The sequence below is a fragment of the Elgaria multicarinata genome, chromosome 11 (assembly GCF_023053635.1).
Source record: "Elgaria multicarinata webbii isolate HBS135686 ecotype San Diego chromosome 11, rElgMul1.1.pri, whole genome shotgun sequence".
Taxonomy (NCBI): Eukaryota; Metazoa; Chordata; class Lepidosauria; order Squamata; family Anguidae; genus Elgaria; species Elgaria multicarinata.
Window position 1 is genome coordinate 25,356,136 of NC_086181.1, and position 23,510 is coordinate 25,379,645.

The 23,510-nt window shown below is 39.9% G+C and overlaps 1 protein-coding gene across 1 annotated transcript in view; it reads right to left on the bottom strand.

Moving 5' to 3' along the window:
• Positions 1 to 23,510, bottom strand: part of LOC134405558 (vomeronasal type-2 receptor 26-like) — a 32,458-nt gene that overhangs the window by 3,487 nt on the left and 5,461 nt on the right. The window contains exons 3-6 of the mRNA XM_063136802.1: positions 8,899 to 9,062; positions 6,575 to 6,866; positions 2,299 to 3,150; positions 872 to 1,099 (exon numbers count right to left, since the gene is read on the bottom strand). Coding sequence (XP_062992872.1) covers positions 872 to 1,099; positions 2,299 to 3,150; positions 6,575 to 6,866; positions 8,899 to 9,062 — 1,536 coding nt within the window. The remainder of the gene's footprint in view (positions 1 to 871; positions 1,100 to 2,298; positions 3,151 to 6,574; positions 6,867 to 8,898; positions 9,063 to 23,510) is intronic.

The window sequence follows — 23,510 nt, forward strand, 5'->3', positions numbered from 1 at the left end:
CGATGGCTGGTTGGCCACTGTGTGAACAGAATGCAGGACTAGATGGACCCTTAGTCTGATCCAGCATGACACTTCTTATGTTCTTATTTTTAAAACCTTCATCTATCTTCACAGGTCTTTCTACAACATGTAGCTGCCAAACTCCCTATTCCATGGTTGAGTATAGCCTTCCAGTGCACCCTTCCCTGGCTAGCTAATGGAAAGGGAAGGATTGCAGCTAGGGATTTGCTGGCTTCATGTTTGGTCATTACTTTGGTGTGTTTCCCCTCCCTCCCCCATAGCCTCATTCTTCTGGAAGAAGTAGTCATTTATGAAGTCCCACAGTTGACATGGCTGTGTAAGGGACACAAATGGAACATAACCACACATAGCACTATCAACTGGAGTGAATGAACTGTGTATGCTGGATAGAACACTTTCACCTCTCTTTTTGGTTACCACAATTTTGCTTCAAGAATAGCCCGATCACATCAAATCTCGACTTCCCAAATCCTCATCTTATCCCTTTCTCTCCACCCCTTTCTTTAACATGCACCCCAATGCTTTCTTTACTACATCTTGGAATAGGGACTCCGATTTGCCTACTTCCCTCTTTCTGACACGGCTCTAGAGGGGTGTAGATAACTCTGGAACGCCATTGGAAGTGGTACAATGGGCTGCAGTAGAAAAGGGGAATATGTGAAAGTCACATTCCCACATATTTCTTGCTCATGGAAGGGCCTTCCTTCAGTATTAAACAATTGGATACAACCCAGTTGAAATCAGTATTTTATTAAGATTGAGCACTGCATATCAGAAATAAGAATCAGTGCTTATTCATTTTTTTTGGGGGGGGGAAACACCTCCCAAACTTTCTTCAGATAGATCCTACCTGGTTAAACCACCTGTACCATGTTATGGCATCCTCATTGATAGTAAATGCTTGGTCTGGAGGTGCCTCAGGATCTATCTGCCCAACTTTCACTCTATGAAAAGATTGGTTTGATGAAAAAATCCAGTTGATAATGTCAAATCCAGCCACTAACTCCCCTGTCTGGCCAAAGGAAACCTTGTCCCCAGCACTGTTGTTAAATGAGACACCTCTCAGAAAGTGATGGAGCTGGATGGAAAAGGAATGAATTTAGAAAAGTTTGCAGTTGAATGGAATTGTGTTGGTTACACAAATATCTGCATTGGATGGGAAAAATCTTTCTTTTCTTGTGGAACCAGTTCTAAATATAAAGTTCAAGTCTAGATATTTCTCACTGTTTGAAGTCCATTTCAATTCCTTTTGAAGTCTCAGTGGAATATTTTCTATTATTCTGTCTTCCTGTTGAAGTGGATTAACATCAACCCATTTCACTCAGATGTCCAAAGAACAAACACATCAGGCATTTTACTAATAATGGGTACTCTATGCATTTAATCGTCAATAAAGTATAAGTTTATATTTACATATTTAAAATTAGTGATTAATACTTCTCTCTCTCTCTCTCTCTCTCTCTCTCTCTCTCTCTCTCTCAGACACACACACACTTGTAGTTTCTCTGCATATTTAAAAGTTATTTTAGATTAAAAATATTTTACTTTATGTTTACATTATTGATAAGCATAAAAATAGAAGTTGACATTGCATTGTAAACAAAGTACTAGATCTGAAACCAATGTAATGTGGGAAAGATGTGTTTGAATGGATCTACTCTAAATAGGCCTAACATTGGACACAACCTGAAGAAATCTACTGAGATTGTATAAAAAATATAGGAGAGTTTAACTGAGCATGCAAGTGAAGAGAGGGGATGAGATAAGAACATAAGAACAGTATGCATCACATCCTAAATGTCTATAATTATTATTATATTATTTATTAAATTTGTATACTGCCCCATAGCCAAAGCTCTCTGTGCTATTTACATAGGATAAAAACACTTAAAGACAATATACACAAAATTAAAGTCACAAAAACATACAATTTAAAACCAGAAAAACATACGAGCTTGCAATAACCCTATTATTTTAAGTTATTGCAGATTTAACAGCAACTAAAATAAAAACCAAAACTGCAACACTGGTTCCATGCCAGTTTCAGTCCACTATGAATGTTCTCTACATCTCAGAATGTAACAGGGTACTCTGTCTGGCCAGCTATCTATCTGCTGATGCTGGAGTGACAATCAGCAATACAATTTGAAAACATCTCTACATAGATCCAAGACCAGCAACAAAACCCCAGCAAAAAAAGTGGCAATTGACAAAGGGCCAGCCAAAACAGAAAGGCAGAATAAGGTGTGTAGGTGGGCATTTAAATTAATCCATTACCTGCCACAATGGTTGATTCTGAAATGTCAGTCCCCATCTGCCCAGCATTGTGCTGCGTTTTAGTCTAGACGTGGATAGGGCATGTAGCGCATGGGCTACAGCATAGACAGCATTGTAGATGCTGAAGCTGTGGCCAGTCATCCTCATTTCAAACAAAGGCCCGGGGAGGCTGTTCAGCTTCTCATTTCCAGTGCAAATATCCTCCTCATTCACAACTGCATTTGGGAACACACATCCAAAGGCATGTTGCCAGAATTCCCTGATGAAACCATCTCCTGTTGTGCTGGAAGGGTTTCTGCTCTCAACAAATAGTTGAAATCCTTCGAGATCATTGGAGTGAAAGGCGAAAGAGAGAGCACCATGGAGTATTTCTGTATCCCAATCCCTTTGGTAGACAAATGAAGTGAGCTCCATCTGTGCTGTCATTATCCACACTTTTCCTTTTCGCTTATTTGTAATATTTTCTTCTAACTCTGATAGGAATGGCAGGTATCTCAGAAATGCCACAGTAAAAGATTCTCCATGCATCACCACTACATTGGCTTTGCTCTCCATGATATTAAAATGCATTTTTACTACGTGCTCCACCAAACCTATAACAACACCACGTACTTTGGGGATTTTTTCTACAAAGGCGAAACAGATGGCCTGTTCAGAAAACCGCGGGAGCACCGCTTGCACAAATCTTTCTCCATTGTCATCATCCATGGTAACGACCCCAATCCATATCCAGTTGAAATGCTGAACCAGAGAGAGGATCCCCAAGTGTTGAAGAGTTTCCTTAGGGGCCATCTGGTAGAAGAAAAGTCCTGGAGTTTTGTTACTTATCACTGGAGCAGAACCATATATGAGCTAAAGACAGATGTAGAAGGTAGAAGGAAGAAACAAGAACATTGTAAAGTATATCACATGCATCATGTCAGCAATCTTTACACATGTCAATAATCCTTACAACAACCTTGTAAGGCTAGTGGATTTTGTTTTTGTTTCTAACTCTAAGACAGCAGTGACAAGCATCAGGCTACTCTTGGAAGTTTTAGGGACTTACATTCAATGCAGCTCATTATTCTTCCCCTTTATAGCCAAAGTGCAAGAATACAGGCTGATTTTGTATTGAGTTATCAAATTTGAATACCGCAAGCCTTCTTCATTCACCCTCCATGAAAACAACCTGCATAAATCTGACAGGCAAAAATGAAATAAAATAGAACTGGGCCAAAAGAGAGAGTCCAAAAGTCAATATAAGATAACCAGGGCAAGCCAAGGCCATTTACATAGAGAGCAGAAGAAATGATGGACAATGACAGCAAGAAACCAGAGACATTTTGGGAAAATAAGAGATTGGGGAATAGCTGAAAGATATAGGCCATGGCTAGACCAGGCCTATATCCCAGGCCCATATCCAAGGATTGTCCCAGGATCATCCCTGTGCATCCAACTGACACACAGGGGATCCCAGGAGAAGGCAGGGATGACCCCTCCATTTCCCTGGGATAATCCTTAGATTAGGTCATAGATGCAGTATAAAATGGAATTATCAGAGTTATCAGGAATCTAGTCATTTGACATAAAGAACAAATCCCAAAATACCTCCTGTAGAGTAATAAGGGTGCATCAAGGGTGATTCATAAGAGGTAAAGACATAGGATAACAGCTAGAACTATCTCTTCCTTCCACCCTAGTGTAAACGTGAACTAAACTGGTTGACTACCCCCATTATGTCAGATCAGGCAAAGTTTTCATATTTCCCCAATTGTGAAATTATATAATCAAATGCCTCCAGGAGAATTCTGGAATTAATCATAGAATTCCAATGTCTAATGCAACAAAACTTGGCCTTCTGACTCTCAAGAAGTAAAAATGTCTCATCCCTGAGGTTTGCCAGATGAGAGGCAACAGTGCCAGGCCATTAGAGATTGGTCATTATCACCCTTTACTGATGGCAGCCATTACTGAAAGGAATCCAGATAAGGAGGTGTCAGTGTTAAATTTTAGTTACATCTTCCACTTAGCATAGTTAAGAGGGTACCATCAGACAGTTAGAGACATAATGAGATCAGATGGACCATCAGATAAATAACCAGGAACCTTATCCCAGATCATAAATACTGTGCAACAAGATATGTAATAACAAAACAATTTCACAAGACAGGATAGTGCCTATTTGCTACCACGTGATGTTTAAGGTTCTAGTACTAGTGTGCAAAGCCCTAAACAATTTGGGAATAAGATATCTGAGAGAGCTCTTTCTCCTTTCCCAAACTGCCTGGTCATCAAAGAGCATGCTAATGGTGGTGCCACATTGACCTACAGTTCACCCAGAGAAGAGCCTTTGGTGTGGTGGCCCCCTTCCTATGGAATTCCCTGTCTTTGGAGGTCAGACAGGCACCAACAATGTTTTGCTTCTGCACCTCCTCAAAACATTGTTATTTCAGGAAACTGGACACGCTCTTATTAGAAGCCTGTTTCTTTTAAAAATAGTAATAACAAGCATTTTCATTTTACATACTTCCCAGTTTCCATCATCATCATCATCATCATCATCATCATCATCATCATCATCCTGTCTGCTGTTCACTGCTTCAAAATTTCGGATGTGGAGTGGTATGCAAATATTGTAAATAACTAAAATAAATAAATTTCGAGGAAATATTTTTGTGTCACAGATATAACTGTAACACGTCAAGGAGGGCTAGAACGTTTGTGTAAGTATGTTGTTTCGCTAATTCACCTTGATAAGATGCTTAACAATTCAATAATCTTATTTAGACCTATGAAAAATGAAGGTAGAAATGTAATCTTTGAAATTCTTAAATACGAAACATAAATAGTAGTGAATCATAGCTTGAAAAATATATCATCCAAAAAGTATATGAACTCAGAACATGCAACTGTGGCAGCCATCCTCTCAGGGTCAGCTTCCCCTCGTGTCCTGCCTTAGAAGCAACCTTGTAAGCTTGATATTGATTAGCACTGAGAATAGCAATTGTACTTGACTCTGCTTAGAAGCCTTGTTTAGAATGATGTTGGCTGTTTCCTGTGTATGAATTTATGCATGCATAAGCCCTTATATTTAGTACTGCTATGTTGATACTTTTGTAGTAAAAAGGAGGGGGGAAGACAAATGGTGTCTGAGGGCTCATCTACCCCCAGCAGGATATTCCACTATGAAAGTGACGTGAAAGCGGTATATAAAAGGCAGGATCTACACTACTGTTTTATAGTGGTACTGAAGTGCACTGACAACTGTTGGGGCCCATTGACACATCTAGTGGTATGAAAGTGGATTATGTAATAATAATAATAATAATAATAATAATAATAATAATAATAATAATAATAATAATAATTTTATTTGTTACCTGCCTCTCCCTGTGGATCAAGGCGGGGTACAACACAATAAATGTGTCATGGGCCCCAACACTTGTCAGTGCACTTCAGTACAACTATAAAACAGTAGTGTGGCTCCTACTGCTTTCATACTGCTTTCATAATGGAATATCCTGCTTGGTGTAGATGAGCCCTGAGAGACTGTTCCTTAAGACTGTTCCTTAAGAAACAGAATTCTGTCTCATCTATTTCAAGCTGGCTCAAAACTATATACTTTGAGCAGGATTTTCTAAATGTGTGGTTAATGATATAGCCCAGCTTCGCCTACATAGTGGTATCTTGAGAGAACCTCTGAACCTTGGCATTTGCCACACAATATTGTACAAAAGCTTGGCTGAGGCAAAGCCTGGCCGACTACCTGGACAAGGATAAGAACATTTCACACTGCAATATATTGTGTGTAAGTCTAACTGGTCATACTTAGGTTTATTTTCATGCATCTTTCATATGTGTACTAGAACTGTAAACTAATTTAGAATGTTTTTAGGATGTTTTAAGGATATTTCAATCATGTATACTATGCTTTTAATCAGTTTTATGTGTTTTATATTCACTGTTGTTCCCCATCTCAATCCAAGTGGAGAGGCAGGAAATAAATTATTATTATTATTATTATTATTATTGTTATTATTAATAATATCTAGCATTGGAAATATTCAGTTTCTTTCACTTCATTGCAGTTTAGATCACACATGTTGGCTTTATTAGAGAAAGAGCATCCTTTATTTATTTATTTATTTATTTAGTGGGGTGATGCTTTGACAGGAAAAAAAAAAAGATGAGGAATGGATTTGAACAGATTTCACACCATCACTTCTGACTCAAGGCCACAAAATTGCAACTGCAACAGCAAAGGGCATATGAAACATCTGTTCACATAGCCTACCTGTGGGATCTTGTAGATATCCAAGATGGTTGCCACATCAAGGGAGATTTGGGAGTCCGGTCCCCCAATAACTGCAGCTACCTTATTCTGGATGCCACATATGTAATTGGGAATGAATCTCTCCAGTATGAATATAAGTAGCATTGTGACATGGTAGGTCCACTGTGCGTTGAAATAGCTGTCATAGATGTGGAAGCCTAAAGTGGCATTGGGCAAAATCTGAAGATTTGCATTAATCTCTTTTACTGCAAATGCCAAAGCTAGGATGTGTTGATAATTCTTCATCAATACGCTAGAACAAAAGTTGGATCCAATAACAGACAAATATTCTACACTTCATGCATTCTCTTCATTATTCTTTATTTCAGCATTTCTAGCGTGGCAAGATTAAGTCTAAGGTAATCTACACAAACATCAGAGAACAGTATCAATGTTCATATTAGTTCTCTTATTTTCATAGTAAGAGATATATTTCACAGTAGGGAGTGCATAAACAGAGTGTCAATTAAAATGATGTTCTTTAATACATTCAGATATTAATTCATACAAACAAAATTCTTATTCTACATTACACTCACAGCATAACAGCAAAAACATAAAATTAGAGCACAAAAGAGCCATTCTATTTTAAATCTCAAAAGTAAGAATTGTAACCTAGGTGGTCCCAGAGTCTCTCATAAGTAGAACAATTCCTATTATTTATAAACTCACCTGTATTTTAAGCCAAGTTGCAGAAATATGAGAAGGAACAGTAACAAAGAATTCTGAGGAGAAAATTCCTTGCATGTGTGGAAATAGCCTTAACATTAAATTGAAGATGATAAAAACAACAACAGCTTTGAAAGATGATACATGATCCCGAGAATACTGACAGGGGAAAACTCAGAAAAAATCCTTCTGTAAGATCACATCCACAAGTTTCCACTAAATGTTGACAAAAGTGGGGGACAGATATTGCATCCATAAGTTGATCTTGCTTGGGGTCACATGAATATTCTTATTTTTTTTATTTATTTATTACATTTAGATACCGCCCCATAGCAGAAGCTTTCTGGGTGGTTTACAGAAGTTAAAAACAGTGAACATTAAAAACAAGTATACAGAATTTAAAACCATCAAGAACATAAAAACAACAATATCCTTTTAAAACAATGATTCTGGAGTCAATTAAAAAAAAACACCTCAGCATATGTTGTTAACTGCCCGGAAAAAAAGAAAAGTCTTGACCTGGCGCCGAAAAGATAACAATGTTGGCACCAGGCGAGCCTCATCGGGGAGATCATTCCATAATTGGGGGGGCCACCACTGAAAAGGCCCTCTCCTAAGCTGGATCTAAAACAAATCCCAATCATTTCATATTAATTGGGCAAGGCAGGGCTGAGAAAAACCTCTGCCTAGAGCTGCTTCCCGTAAAAGAAAATACTTGGCTAGATAGACCAATAATCCAATTTAGGGCAGTACCCTATGCATGGTTGGCTAGGGCATACTAGGAATTTTAGGAGTGTTTTCTGTCTAAAAATGCATAGGTTTGTGTGCTTAGCCCAATACTGCTTTGTATACATGTTTGGGGATCTGCCTGGGAGAAAGGTTTACAGAAACTTTGAGAAAGTTAAGAATTTTGATGAGGTTAGGTGGTCAGAGTTGTGTGTATGCGAATTTATTTGCTCTGTTCTGGAGTGCTAAATATGGTCCAGTGGAAGTGAGAAGGATGATATAGTTTGGCTGTTTGTTTGTTTCCTTTCTAGTATAACTACAAGAGGAAAGAAAAGCTTATGTCAATCCTAGCATTCTTTCATAAATGAAAGTAGAGCATTTGAGTATAGCATTGCTACTTATTCAGAATGGATCTGGAAAACTGGTGTCAGAGGCTAAATCATTCTTTTCCCTCCACTCCTGGCAACAACTTCTCAATCTAAATGGCCCACAGAGCTAATGTTTGACTTTCAATAAACTATATGACTACCTATGTCATACATCTCATCATACATCATGATACAACAAATCACTCCTGGGGTGGGTAACAGATTTACAAAAAAAAAAAAAAAGTGCAGAGAAAGGGGCTAATTCATATTTTCCACTGACGTGGGCCAAATTGAAATCAGTGGGTCTCTGACTGATAGTAATTTTAAAAGAAATAAATGAATTTTATCATTAATAAATTTCATGAATTTCATAAATATTCATAATTTTATCATGAATTTCACATCTAAGGTCTGATTTGGCCATTCATTTACATTTATTATCTTATTTCCAACTACCAAATCCATTGTAACGGGGCTGAAAAAATATGAATACAAAGAAAATTACCCTGATCAAGTCCTTACTTAAGCTCATCAAAAACCGTTGGCAGAGGTTCTTCTGTGAAGTTTAGCAACTTGGAGACAATAAATATCTGAGAAGCAATGCCACCAACGAGGAGATCTCCTGACTCATGATATTTGTGAATTGGATGGTTTGGTTCACGGAAACTGCATTGAGCAATGTGAGCCTTGCATACAATATGAGAAGAGAGAATCAGTAATAATATGACTAGTGCCACCATCTTAAGTAGAAATATTCTGCCTAGACCTACTATACATCCCCCTATTTCTATCAATAAGAGTTTTAATGGAGTCTCCAAGAATACAAAAGCCTAAACAGAATATTAATTCATTCTACTGCCTATAGTCTAAAATGTATGGTATCAGTAACAGCCAGGTACATCTTTGTCTCTTCCCAAACTCTAGCCCTGCCTCTGGATGTTGCAGATTATATTTGTATCATCCTTCACCAATTGTGTTAGTAGTTTAGCTACTGGGCTTTGCAACTCCACAAGGGATTTCTGAGAAGCAGTAAAATTAATTATAGCCTGTTTGCTAACTAAAGAGAAAGGTAACCTGTGGAATCCCAGGAGAAAACATGTTTGTCATATCTAAACGGATTGAAAAATGAAGGGTTGTGGGTTTTTAATGGCCTTCAAGAAGGAAGGGATGCCAGAAACATGGTCTAGTGCTAAAGATGAATGTGTTCGATCATATAACTACTAGACTGATTGAGAATATATCAACAGATGTGATTTAGAAAATCAACTTTGGAATGAGCTTCTTGTCCTCCCAAATGCACACAAAAGCACTGCTTAAGCTCCCACCCCCTATTCTACCCTTAGAAAAATAGGTGTATAGCATCTATTTTTCTATTGGATCACTTTTTTTATTGTGTGAGGGAGTGTGTTTGTGATAAATGTCACTTACAGTAGTATAGCACATTTTCAGAGTCTTGATACACAGTACTGATCTTGCAGGAAGCACATGGCGGAGGAACAAATAGATGACTGTTGATCACACTTCCTCCCACTAGGTTGCAATTTCCAGTGGCTGTTGTAATATTTGTTGTAGATTTCCAATTTTCTCATTTGGTGAGAAGTTCCAACAGATTGATGTCATGGCAATGCGAAATGGGGTTAACCCTTTCCCCCGAACTGTTTTTAAAGGAAGCACTCATTGTTCATGTTGATATTATTTTTATTGCCATTATTATTATTGCCAGGTTGCACTTTTCAATGGCTATTGTAATATTTGTTGTGCATTTCCTATTTTCTCATATGGTGAGATGTTCCACCAGATTGAGCCATGGCAGTGTGAAATGGAGGTTAATCCTTTCTCCTGAACTGTTTTTGAATTATTATTATTATTATTATTATTATTATTGTTGTTGTTGTTGTTGTTATTATTATTATACTAGTCCATAGTGTAGAAGAAATCCAAACTCTTTGCAGTCTAAATGAATTAGTCAGTCATAGGAGTTGCAGTTATCAATGTTAGGTGTTACACCTAGCATTGCATTTTGGGACAGAGAAGCAATGGCTGATCTCCATTTCTGAAAACACAAATACCATCTATAACTCTGACCAGCCCCTCACCTTGGAAATAGGTTCCTGAGTTTGCACAGAACAGAAGTGAGGAGAAACATGACAGTTTTTATATCAACAACACTGAAGATTAATTTTAGGTTGTGTACCAGTTTTTTAAAAAAGCAGTACCAATTATCTCCCACCATTGACCATTCTGGGCCATCAACCAGCAATTTGTCTAACAAAGGGAAAGACCAGCCTGCAGTCATAACAGGCCAAAGCAACCCTTTTGCAGTGCTAGGTTGTTTCGAGGAAAGAGCAGCCAGGTTTCCAATGGAAGTGAAAGCATTCACCAGCTTTCCCAGTCTATCAGTTTAGGCAGTATGCATGCACACCATGAATAGTGAATTCTTCTGGCGAGGACCAGTCCCTACCCACCAGTTTTTTTAAAAACCCTTCAATAACAATGAAGTCTAGTCTGTTTTACACATATGCATATTAGACAGCTACATATTCACTTCCACTCATTTCAACTCTTTGTCCATTCTTGTCATGTAGTCGACATTTTGTTTTCATTTACTTGGAAGAATGTTGTTGGCTAAATGGAAAAAATTGGGTTATTTTCAAGCCTGAGGCAATTTCCACTTTGCACATTGATTACTGCCATTTTTAATATGGAATGATTACCCTGACTGTCAACTGTATGAACATTGTTTCAACCACGGGTTGAACTTAATTATTGATAATGTATGTAAGAATATTGATGTTGTTGCAAACTTCTTTAATCTTCTTCAACAACTGTACATATTTGTATCCCCCCCTTATGTGCATCCATGTTTCACTTAATTGAAAAGACAAACAAGGAATAGAATTATTGAATTAAAAAGGTGGTCAGACCCTGGCTTGGTATGTCAGATTGCATTATGTCTAGCTGTTAAGTCAACACTTCCTGTAATTCTATTGCTTCTGAATATAATCAGCAATGAATCAAATTCTGAAAGAAGTGTACAGGCTTGTGGCATTCTAAACCAAAAAGATTTTGGCTTTGTATTGTGCCTGAATCTTTTTAGTGAAGTGTTCCTTAAACTAAAAGTGATATCGGATTATTTGCAAACATCTGATTGTGATGTGGCTCAAGCATGGGCCCTTGTTAATTTTCTGACTGATAAATTGCAAGACCTCAGAGATCAGGAGGAAGATGTTAGCAGAAGAAAATTCCATAAACATGCAAAATAAAGAAAAGAGAATGTGTTGTATTCCAAAACAATTTCAAAACTATATTATTGAATTAAATACAGCAGAAAGTATTGATCCCAAAACTGACCATGAATTTAGAATTAAGGTTTTCCTACCTGTTGTTGATCACACTATTAGTGAAATTCAGAGAAGATTTACAGACAATTGCAATGTTTTGAATGGGGTTAGCACTTTCAAGCCCAAGTGATGTTACTTTCTTGATCCAGAAAAACTCAGTGCATTTGCAAGACATTATAGCACTGACATGAATGGATTTGAAGCAGAACTCAGGCCCTTTCTACATCTAAGGATTATCCCAGGAAAATGGAGGGATTGCCCCTGCCTGCTCCTGGGATCCCTTGTGTGTCATTTGCATGCACAGGGATGATCCTGAGATGTTCCCAGGAAAAAAGGCAGGTCTAGAAATGGCCTCAGACTTTCCTCCAATGTTCTAGAAAGGTATGAACGAGAAAGACAAATAAAAATTGACAGAGTGAACCAAGTGCTTACTCTTCTTGCATAACTGAAGCTGACTTTCAGTGAATTCCACAGGCCATGGCTAGACCAGGCATATATCCCGGGATCATCCCTGTGCATCCAAATGACACACAGGGGATCCAGGGAGCAGGCAGGGATGACCCCTTCATTTGCCTGGGATAATCCTTAGGTCTAGCTAAGGCCATTGACTGTGTCCCATAGCCATTACAATACCTCTAACAAGTGCTGGATGTGAACAAACATGTTCATCTCTGCAGCAAATTAAGACATACTTACAGTAAGTAGCAGTGATAAATGTCTAAGTAATATTGCTATACTGGCAATTGAAAAGAAACTGTCACAAATCCTGGACCTTGAAACTGTTGTCAATCGTTTTGCAGGGGTTCATAACTATCAGTGCATTCAACTTCTTTAGATTTACATACTTCTCCATTCTCTCCCAGTGACTGACTATCTAATCAGCTGGCAATGGCTATAAGTTAGATACACAACAACATGTGTTGGCTTTCCAAAATGTACAAGTCCTGGGTCTCAATTTGCTCTTACTTTCCTTACACTAAGGCCTCAGTTAGACCTACCAGTCTAGCGCGACAAAGGGATGAAGATCTAGCGATATTTTTTGCCATGAGATCTCCACCTCTATTTACATGCAGTGCATGATGACCTCGGAGGGAGAGGTCAGTGCGGCCACCATTTTGTTTGTTTTTTCTTAAAGGGGCAGAGTGCATGAATGTACATGTGCAAATGGTAAGTGTTTTTTTTACACTTTTCCCTGCTCCCCCCACCCTACCCCTGATGGGCGCAGAGCTCCTGGCTCCTCCTGAGTAACCACGAGGAGCCAGGACAAACCACGACACCAGCCCACACATTCCACGGTCTTGGGATCAGCCCAAGACAGCAGAAAAAGTGGGCCTAAAGTGTAGGGTGATATCCTGGGGAAAGGGAGGGATCATCCCTCCCTGATCCCAGGATCCCCTGCGTGTCATGTGGACACACAGGGACGATCCCAGGATTGCCCCAGGGATAAAACCCCATCTAGCTATGGCCTAAGTGACTACCTTCCTGGTTCTGCCTGCACTGGTTGAAAAGTAACTGTTTTCTAAAGGAAGTGTTCTGTCGGTCTAACCTGTATGTCAAGGAAATCCTTATATAGTGACTCTACCTTGTTTGAAAGCTTTTTTCCTCACTGTAATTTGGATTCAGCTAATACATGCTATATTAAAAAATACTAAATTAATCAATGTATGATTTATTTCAGAATATGTGGTTAGGATGGCAGTTACCGTGTGAGATTTACCATCATTTTTCTTTCTAACATGTGGGGCATAGCCAGCCCATATAGAAATATACTTTGCCTCTGCTGTGCCCCCTCTGAATTTTTTTTCCCCTAGTGCTGCCACTGTCATGGGGCAGAAAAACACTTTATCATTTTTGAACCCTTGCTCATAACTTCACCAAGAGCTCCATCTGATGAGTATTTTATTGCACATTTATTACTGGGCACTCACAAATTTTTTGCAGGTCCCCCCCCCCCAATGATGTTGTCTGCCTCCTGTGTTTCTTCTACCCCTTCTGGCCTTCCTTGCACCACAAGAAAAAACACAGAAAGTCCAAAATATTTTTAAAACTGGAAATTGCTGATCTCTCCTGCTGTGTGCAGGAGAAGCAGCATGATTAGAATGCCTGACTGCATGGGCCTTGTTCACATTGTTTACTTCCTGTTTTGAAACAGGAAGTTACTGAGCAAAGAAACTCAGAGTGGAAAAGCGATGGTAGGGAGCATGTTGTCCCACGTGTGATGGAGCTCCAAATGAAAGACACATATCCTTCACAAATGTGAATGAATTACACTTGTTTTCATCAAAAGTTGGAATATATTATATGCCAAGCCACAGGATTGAATAAAGTACAAATATGTCTATTTTCAGCAGTTTTTTACTTGTTCTATCTGTGGCAATTTTTATCAGATCACTTTCAAATTTTGCACAATTGTTGAACTCATTAGGTAGATCATGGATGCCAGGTCTTGTGTTATTATCTAAACAAGTTCTATGTTTATAAGAAGTAGAATATTGAGGCTTATGTTTTTTTTAACAATTCCCTAAACAATAGGGACACTAGTACCCCTTTTAGGAAAAACTCAGTCTTCTGTCCATACAAATAACTGAATGGCCCAATGAAATAGTGAGGTTTAGATCCTTACATGAGGTGATCCTGTATTGTGGCTTTGCAAAGAGCATAGAAGGGAATATTTCACCAGGTGTCTCAATGATAGTTCTGCAGAGGATGATTTTGTTATGGAAGAGACAGATTCAAAAAAAAAATTGTACTGGGGAAAACTTTGAGGACGATTAAAATTGGGCAGCAGCAAAAGAGAAACTCTTTTTAAAGAAACAATATTGCAAGCACATGAACACATTTCTAGTGAGCAGACAAGAACAAACAACATAGGCATATTCTTCAAGCCTTCCATCTCATTAACTGTTCTCTGTTGTTCAGTTCAGGCCTTAATAGAATAATAAAACATTTTGGGAAAAAGATGCAAAATAGTAGTCCAGCACTGGAGGCTAATATAGAGAAGATCTCCACAGCCACCACGTATTTTCCCTTTGTGCTTTGGTAGCTTGGAACAAAGGATAACCACACACTGCAGAAGACCAACATGCTGAAAGAGATAAACTTGGCTTCATTGAAACTGTCAGGGAGCTTCCTTGCAAGGAAAGCCACAGTGAAACTAATGATAGCCAGGAAACCCATGTAGCCTAGAACACAGTAAAACATAACAGTGGATCCCTCATTACATTCCAGAATAATTTTTTCAAGCAATGAGTGCATGTCAAAATTTGGGAATGGGGGAGAGAACGATAGCCACACAATGCAGATTCCTGCTTGAATAAGGAAGGCAGAAAGAACAATGGAAGTTGCCAACTTTTTCCCCACCCAGTTCCTCATCGTGGATCCTGGCTTAGTAGCCATGAAAGCCAGAACCACTGTGATGGTTTTTGCCAAAACACAAGATACAGCTATTGAGAAGATGATGCCAAAAGCCATTTGTCGGAGGAGACACGTCACCTTCTGCGGTTGGCCAATGAAAAGCAATGCACAAAGGAAGCAGAGCAGCAGGGAGATGAGAAGAGTGTAGGTGAGGTCACGGTTGTTGGCTTTGACAATGGGAGTGTTGTGGTGCTTAATAAATGTCCCCAACATCACAATTGTGATCAAAGAACATGAAAGAGTAAGACTGGTTAAACTGACACCCAGTGGTTCTTCATAAGACAAGAAGGTTATACCTTTTGGAATGCATGAATCCTGGTTTTTGTTTGGATATTTGTCTTCCACACATTGATTACAATCATTCATATCTGCAAAAGAAAACATTTGGACCCAAAAATATTTCATATATGTTGTCAGTATATCATAATTCTTTGTTTGTCACAGAAAACTCTCCTCCACCTCCTCATTTTTACTTTTTAATACCAAACAATTGGAATTTAACAAACAAAGAGTGGATTAGATAAATTCCTGGAGGTGAAAGCTCTCAATGGCTACTAGTCCTGATGGTTGTGTGCTATCTCCAGTATTCGAGGCAGGAAGCCTGTGTGCACCAGTTGCTGGGGAACATGGGTAGGAAGGTGATGTTGCACCATGTTCTACTTGTTGGTCTCTGGCCAATGGCTGGTTGGCCACTGTGTGGTTGGCAACCCTTGGTCTGATCCAGCATGGCAATTCTTATGTTCTTAAAAAACCTGATTCTCTTGCCTCCCCCATTCTGTTGTGAAAATGGTGGGTCCCTCCAATTCCATTGTGTAAGTGCAACCCACTACTTCTGCAATAGAGATTTTGTGCTTCCCAGAAGAAACACTGAAATGATATGCCCCCTTATTTGAGCTCCACTGATTTGCTCCATTTTAGAAAGGAACATTTTCACTCATTTCCAGTTGCCCTGGAAGTGCTAAATGTTTGTCCTGCAAGTGGTGGGCACTGCTTGTGGATGAGAATTGGTGAGGTGGAAGCAAATTGGTGGAGGCATAAGTGTCCTGCTGGATTCTGCCCAGAGATGGCAAATGAAATTATGGTGCCCAACTCAACCTTTCAATAAGAAGTAGAGTGATTACAAAAGTACTATTTTTGTTTGGTTGTAAACAGGGGTGGGTGGGTTAAAGTAGGGTGACCATACTTGGGAAACTAAAAAAAGAGGACCCCCAGTGGGGGAGTGGGAAAGGACATTTTCTGGGTCCACTAGAAAGAGCATCTTCACCTCTCCCCATGATAATGGTGGCCACCATTAGTGTGGCAGGGGGGAATGATGCACTTTCCAGAGGTGAAAACATGTCATTCCCACCCACCACCCACTGCTCAATTGGGGCCTTTAAGGCACTGCAGAGGCAATGGGAAATCTGGAAAGTGTATCATCCCCACTCCTGCCATGCTATGGTGGATTGAAAGGGGGAAATCATGTCATTCCTGGCCATTGTAAAAAAATTACAGAAAATCCCTGACACCAAAATGGAACAAAAAAACAGTCAATCCTGGGGAATTCACACTTCATTACTTTCAATCTGTTTCATAACTCTTGACGCTATATTTCTTACCCTCCTCTTCTGAAATCTTCCCTTCTGGACATGAGATGCAATCATAGCAGCAAAATGGCTCTCCCTCCCTCATTTTCTTGCTAAGACCAGGATGGCAACTCTCCGTGCATAGAGATATAGGTTGGGACTAGTTTATAAATGAAAAGGAAAATGATTAACTTGAAAATAACAAGATTAGAATCCTTGAAGCACTAGGGTTATTCAATAATATTTTTGAAGTGGCAAGGGTGATGCTATTTTTTTTTAATTTCATGCTATAGCACAATAATATTGTTTGAAATGCTTGAATCATGTATGGGGAAACCAATCACGAGTGTCTTCCCATATGATTGTCATGGACTGGAAAAATATGGCTACAATTTTTTTGCGATGGCCCCAAACCACATAATTCCAGTTTTACACTATTGTCCATGGTTGTGTTACATACAAAATTAGCTCCCATACAGTTAATGGACCCCTATTATATATTTACACTCCAATGAGCTGTTTCTACTCCTTCATTTATTTATTTAAAGTGTGTTCATGTGTGTGTGTTTATACTATGCATTATGGTCACATGGTCTGAATATGCATTCCAAGATTTAAAATAACCCAAAATAATAATATATCAATTATTATGTTAACATATGTTTCACTGAACAGCTAATCTGTTCAGTGAAAATGTTCTTTTTGTTAATAATCCTTTGCTCTGCAACCTGGTTACATTCAGAAGCTTACTGAAACTGGCCTCAGCTTAATTTTTTTAAGGTAAAATCATCACAGGAGATTCTTATACATATGTTGATATCTCCTGTCTTTATACTGGTTCATTTAAAATAGCAATAGTTGGCCAGAGTGAAATGGAAGGCAGCAGAAACTCATGGGAAATTAATGAGTTGCACTATAAACAGGTGAACTCAGGCAAATATTAAAAGAGGGAGGCAAAGCCAAGGTAAACCTTTGGTTAGAAGTTCTTTGTCCATGGGGAAGATATTTTTTTTCCTAACTTGCTTTAAAAAGAAACATTGGGGACTGTCAAATATCTTTGTCTCAAATGGAAGACAAAAAATGGACATCAACTCAAGGTTCACTTCATGGCCATGGCTTAAAGAAGGATAAAAATGTTATGACTCAAGAAATGTCTAGGGAGAGAAGATCCAGTTACATTACCTTTCATTTCCTCTTTACTTGTAAGCTAAATATTTAGAAATATTTTTTCTCATTTTTACAATTGTTGTTGTTAAGAAAATTAGCTGCCTTTGTAATCAGGTTGTTTGCTTCCATGTGAATTTTGAACATTCTGTTAAATTTTCTAATTCAGTCTATTATTTTGAATCCAGGATGTTCCTTCCACGGCATAGAGAAACTCAATGGAAGGTGTTTCTGTCCAATTTCGGGGAGGGTTCCCCAATTCCACAACTCACTCAATTCAGCAAAGTCCTCTGTGTAGCATTTTCAGAGGGCTGTAGGAGCTATTGTGAGGAGGATGGGGTAGAAATACCTACTTCAGCCAGCAAATCTATATACGTGAAATCTAGATGGAACTCATTGTTTTTAAGTATAACTGGGTCAACTATGGCCTTAGCTAGACTTACCTCATAGTCCATGATGGAGGAGGGAGGATCTCGCATTGTGATTAATGTGAGATCCCTCCTTCGTTTACACGTGAGGCGCAATGACCTCAGGAAGAGAGGTGTCACACCCGCCATTTTTTATTTTTAAAGAAGACAGAGTACACAAACTTAATTTCCCCACTCCCCCCCCCCCCGATGGGCACAGTGCTCCTGAGGAGTGCTGCACCCTGTGTGCGGCTCCCGGCTCCCTGCAAGGAATTGCGTGGAGCCGGGTCAAACCGTGGCAACGGGACACACATTCCACAGTCAGCCCGGGACCGTGGAAAAAGTGGGCCCAAAGGGAAGGGCAAGATCCCAGGGCAAGGGAGAGATCATCCCTCCCTGATCCTGGGATCCCCTATGCATCATGTGGATACACAGGGATGGTCCCGGGGTTTGCCCTGGGATTTTGCCCGGTCTAGCTAAGGCCTGTGTGTCCAAGGATGATTACATATGACAATGACATATGAGGATATGCCTTAGCATTCTAAGGTGATACATCTATGCCCTTGAGAATTAAATCTTCTCTCCCCTGTTCCAACCACCTGAATGGGCCCATTTATTACTCCTCACATTGATTGGGATAGCCTGATTGGCCAACCAATGAGTTTTCAATCCCACGAAGTTAGAAATAGAAGGTTCATTGTTGTTGTTTTGTGTCTATCTCTCTGTGTCTATGGTAAAATGTATTTTTGTACAAGAGAATTTCCTTGCTGGCCCAGAATTCAGAGGTATGATTTCTCATTTGGTCATTTGGTCATTATTCTGAGAGAGACATGTGGGTTGGTGTAGCCACCATTCTAGCCATATCCCAGTTCTCTGCCTGCAGTAAAGTGGAAAACAGGATTATGAGATATTCCAAGGCAGAATTCAATCTTAAGTGTTTGATGATGTCAGAAAAGATAAGTGCAGCAGTTCCCGAAATATACCTTTTCTCAGGAGTGAAGGAATGTAGCAGTGAAGTGTGTGTGTGTGTGTGTGTGTACACACACACACACACACACACACACACACACACATGAAGGTTATATTTAAAATTAGTGAACTTCGAGTGGAATCATTAGAACAAATAGGTCTTGTTAGTCATGAAACTTTAATCCCATTGAATTCAATGGGCCTATTATAAGAGTCATTACATCTGGATCCAACCCAATATATTCAACACCACAGAAATAAAGGGAGAATAAAGTGCGGCCTTGTTTGTTATATAAAGGGAAAGGAAAGGAACCTCTCGTGCAAGCACTTGAGTCATTGCTGACTCGTAGAGGGACGCCTGCTTTTGGTGACACTTTCTTGGCAGACTTTGTAGTGGGGTGGTTTGCCATTGTGTTCCCCAGTTGCAGTTACCTTCCCCCCAGCTAGCTGGGTACTCATTTTACCGACCTCAGAAGGATGGAAGGCTGAGTCGACCTGAGCCGGCTGCCTGAGAACCAGCTTCCGCTGGGATCGAACTCAGGCCCTGGGGGGAGTTTCGGCTGCAGTAACTGCCGCTTACCACTCTGTGCCACACGAGGCTCTGTTATATTAAGTCATGCTCTATTTTATGACAGTGTTCATTGAAATTAACTTTGTCTATCTCGACTCAAATGTATTGCTCATTAGAAATGGAGAGTCTTCTCAGACTTCTCAGAATGTGAACCTACCTGATTAAACCAGCTGTGCCATGTTATAGCATCATCATTAATGGTGAACGCTTGCTCTAATGGAGTTTGGGGCCTCATTCTCCCAACTTTCACTTTATGAAAGGATTGGTTTGAAGAAACAATCCAGTTGGTCACATCAAATCCACCTACAAACTCCCTATTCTGGCCAAAAGAAACCTTGTCCCCAGCACTGTTGTTGAATGAGACATGTCTCAGAAAGTGATGGAGCTAAAGGGAAAAGGAAAAGGCAAGTTTGGAAAATGTTGGGATTAAGCACAAGTGAATTAGATCTTTCAAAACAAGACATACAATGGATGGAAACATTTCAATTTTTTTGCAGTCAGTTTGAGGTTCATTTTTAATTTCTTTAGAGCTATTATTATTATTACTATTATTACTTCAATCTATTTAAACATCCTTTATAAAATATACACACATGCTTGCTCAATTATTTAAAGCATTTTTATCCTTCTCTTGAGTTGAAAAAGGCTCCCAGAGAATATGATCAAACTTACTAATAGACAGTGCCAGCTCTCATACTTAGAGCTCCATCACACCTTCTTTTTTAATCCAGTTTTCATCCACGGTTTCCCCCTCCATTTCCTTAGCGAGTTGAGAGCTGGGCACTTTCATGTCTGTGCATTGTTGAGCTCTTTCAGCTCATAGGTCTTTTCACCTGGAGCGCTACTATGCAAGTGAAATCTCCTGCCCCACCCCCTAAGTCCTCCTTTCCCCTGCAGTCATTTTTTTATTTTTAAAAACATTTCTTTTTTTCTGCCAAATACAATAGTACAGCAGCCTCAAACTGCACCATTATGGTAAAACAGCACACTATACTTTCCCCTAAAATAATATTAAACAAACTCCAAGGAAGGGAGGCCATTTGAAGGAAGTGGGAGGGAACCCATGGACTGAGACTATTGTTGCTAGGCATGTGCTCTGCTCCGATTACAAGCGTAGAAGCAGTAGCGAATTGGCTTGCTCCGCCTTGCCCAGAGGCGGAGTAGAAGCGGACCACGGACCCCTAGAAGCAAGGCGAAGAGAAGCGCCTATTTTTCGGAGCTCCTCTTTCAGGTGGACCGCTCCGGTCGCCATCTTGAAACATTTCGCCCATAGGATTGCATTGCGGAAAACAATCGGGGATAACTACTGGGTTGTTTTTGAAGCTATCGTTCTAAAAATTCTTGTGCTCAGAGAGTCGTGGATGGGGGTCATTTTGAGACTACTCTCACCTTTCTGCGTCGTGTGGGTCACGTGCTAGAATTTTTTTAAAATCGGGTAAACAAACGGACAGCGCGGGTCAAACGGCGGTTTTCGCCCATAGGATTGCATTGCAGAAAAGAATTGGGGATAACTGGGTTGTTTTTTAAGCTATCGTTCTGAAAATTCTTGTGCTCAGAGAGTCATGTATGGGGGTCATTTTGAGACTACTCTCACCTCTCTGCGTGGTGCGGGTCGCGTGCTAGAATTTTTTTAAAAATCGGCGGGAAAAATACCTTTTTCAAAGGGCTGAGGGGCAGAGTCAGCTCCCGGTCATGATCACATGATCCCAAAGTTGGAGGAGGGGATAGGCAAAACGGGTAACTTGGGATTCTGGAAAACTTCTCTTTCTTCATCTGAACGGACTTTTCCCAGTGTTTTTTAAAACAGTAGCCCCACCAAATGCACAAACACAACCTGAAATCATATACTAAGCCAATAATAAGAGAGCACTGCTACCCACCCTAACTTTGGGGAACAACTGAAAAGATGTGGTGCAAGGGGATGAGCTCCCCTAGGGCATCTCATTGTGGACGTGCCCCCACTCTCTCCTGTACTTGGAAGGCCATCAGAGCCTTCCAAAGAGAGTAACCCAGTGGAGCAATGCCTATCATGAGTCGAAGTGAGCGTTCTACTTCTCTTAGTGGTGGAGCAATGCCTATCATGAGTCGAAGTGAGTGTTTACTCCTCAGAGCTGTTGGTGAAGCAATGGCTTTCATGAGCTGAACTGGCAGCTGCTTCCCTCTCCCCCGGGCAAGTCCCCCTATTACTGGTAAAAGACAGATATAGCCTTTTTTAAAAAGTTCTTCTTGTTGTTTATTCAGCAACACTGCTGCTTTTAATTCCACCCCTCCTTTGTTTATTTATTTATTTATTCCATTTTATATGCATTACTGGCTTATCCTTGGCTCACTTACTTATGCCCCCAGAAATGTCTGCTGCATGCCTGCCTGCCTTCCCTCCCTCCTCCCTTGCCCACCTTGCAGGGATGTTGTGTGTGTGTGGCTTTGACTCAGGGGAGAAGTCCTTCCTGCGCTCACTTGGAGTTTTGGAAGTTCCAAATTTTGCAGGTTTAAGCCCCGCCAAAAAACAGGGGATGATGGGACTGCCTTGAGTCTCGGCGTGCATATGTATCCTTGGATAAGCTTTCATGGTGGCGAGTTTGAGGGTTTTTTTTAACGTGCAAATTGACGGAGCTATGGAAAGGGGTGTGAATGGGTGTTGGATTTTTATAAATTCCCCAAAAATCAGGGGATGATGGGACTGCTTTGAGTCTGGGCATCCATGTGGACACATGGATAAGCTGTCATGGTGCCGAGTTTGAGGTTTCTAACATGCAAATTGACGGAGCTATGGAAAGGGGTGTGAATGGGGTGCCCGATTTTCATAAATTCCCCAAAAATCAGGGGATGATGGGATTGCCTTGAAACTTGGCATGCGTGTGTATACGTCCATGAGGTGTCATGGTGCCAAACATGAGGTTTCTAACTTGAACAGAAAAAAAGTTGTTTACTTTTTTAGCTTTCAATGCAACCCTATGGGGGGGGAAAACAGAGCTCCGATCCGGATCCGGAGCTCCGAGTGGAGCAGAAATGGGCGGAGCGGGGGCGGGGCAAAGCGGCCCGATCCAAAAATGGCAGATCTTGAAGTGAAGCGGAGCGGGGGGTCCGTGCACACCCCTAATTGTTGCCCCTTGGCTTGGGAAAGGTTTACAGGGGAGCTTTGCTTTGCTCCTTTCATGGGGTGGGCAGATGAACAATCATTTTAACTAATTTCTTTTGTAAAGGTAGTCAGGTCCCCTCCTTTGCTCCAAGGTAACCAAAATGCTTACATCTGCATAATTTTTAAAGATAAAGAGACCAAATTTGACACAGATGTAAGACCTCAGATGTAAGTATAAGGTTGCAGAGCCCTTCTTTCCAGTTTGCTGTTTTAGACTTTTTTCCAATTTTATTTTATTTAAAGCGATACAAAAAGGAATGAATGCAAACAATCCCCTAACAATTAATATCAAACCAACTGCTATATGAATATGTATAATGTACAAGGAAAAAAATAAAGTTCATTTATACAACTTCTAGGGGAAAGAGGCTTAATGAAAGTAGAAAAAGGAAAAGTTAAAAAGAAAAAAGGAGACAAAATGTAAAAGAAAACAAACAAACAAACAAAAAGTCAGTTCTATGTGTGTTTACTCAGAAGTAAGTCTCTCTCTGTTCGATGGGGTTTACTCAAAGGTAAGCATGCGTCAGATTTTAGTATGAATTGGATGTAAATGCAGTTGAAATC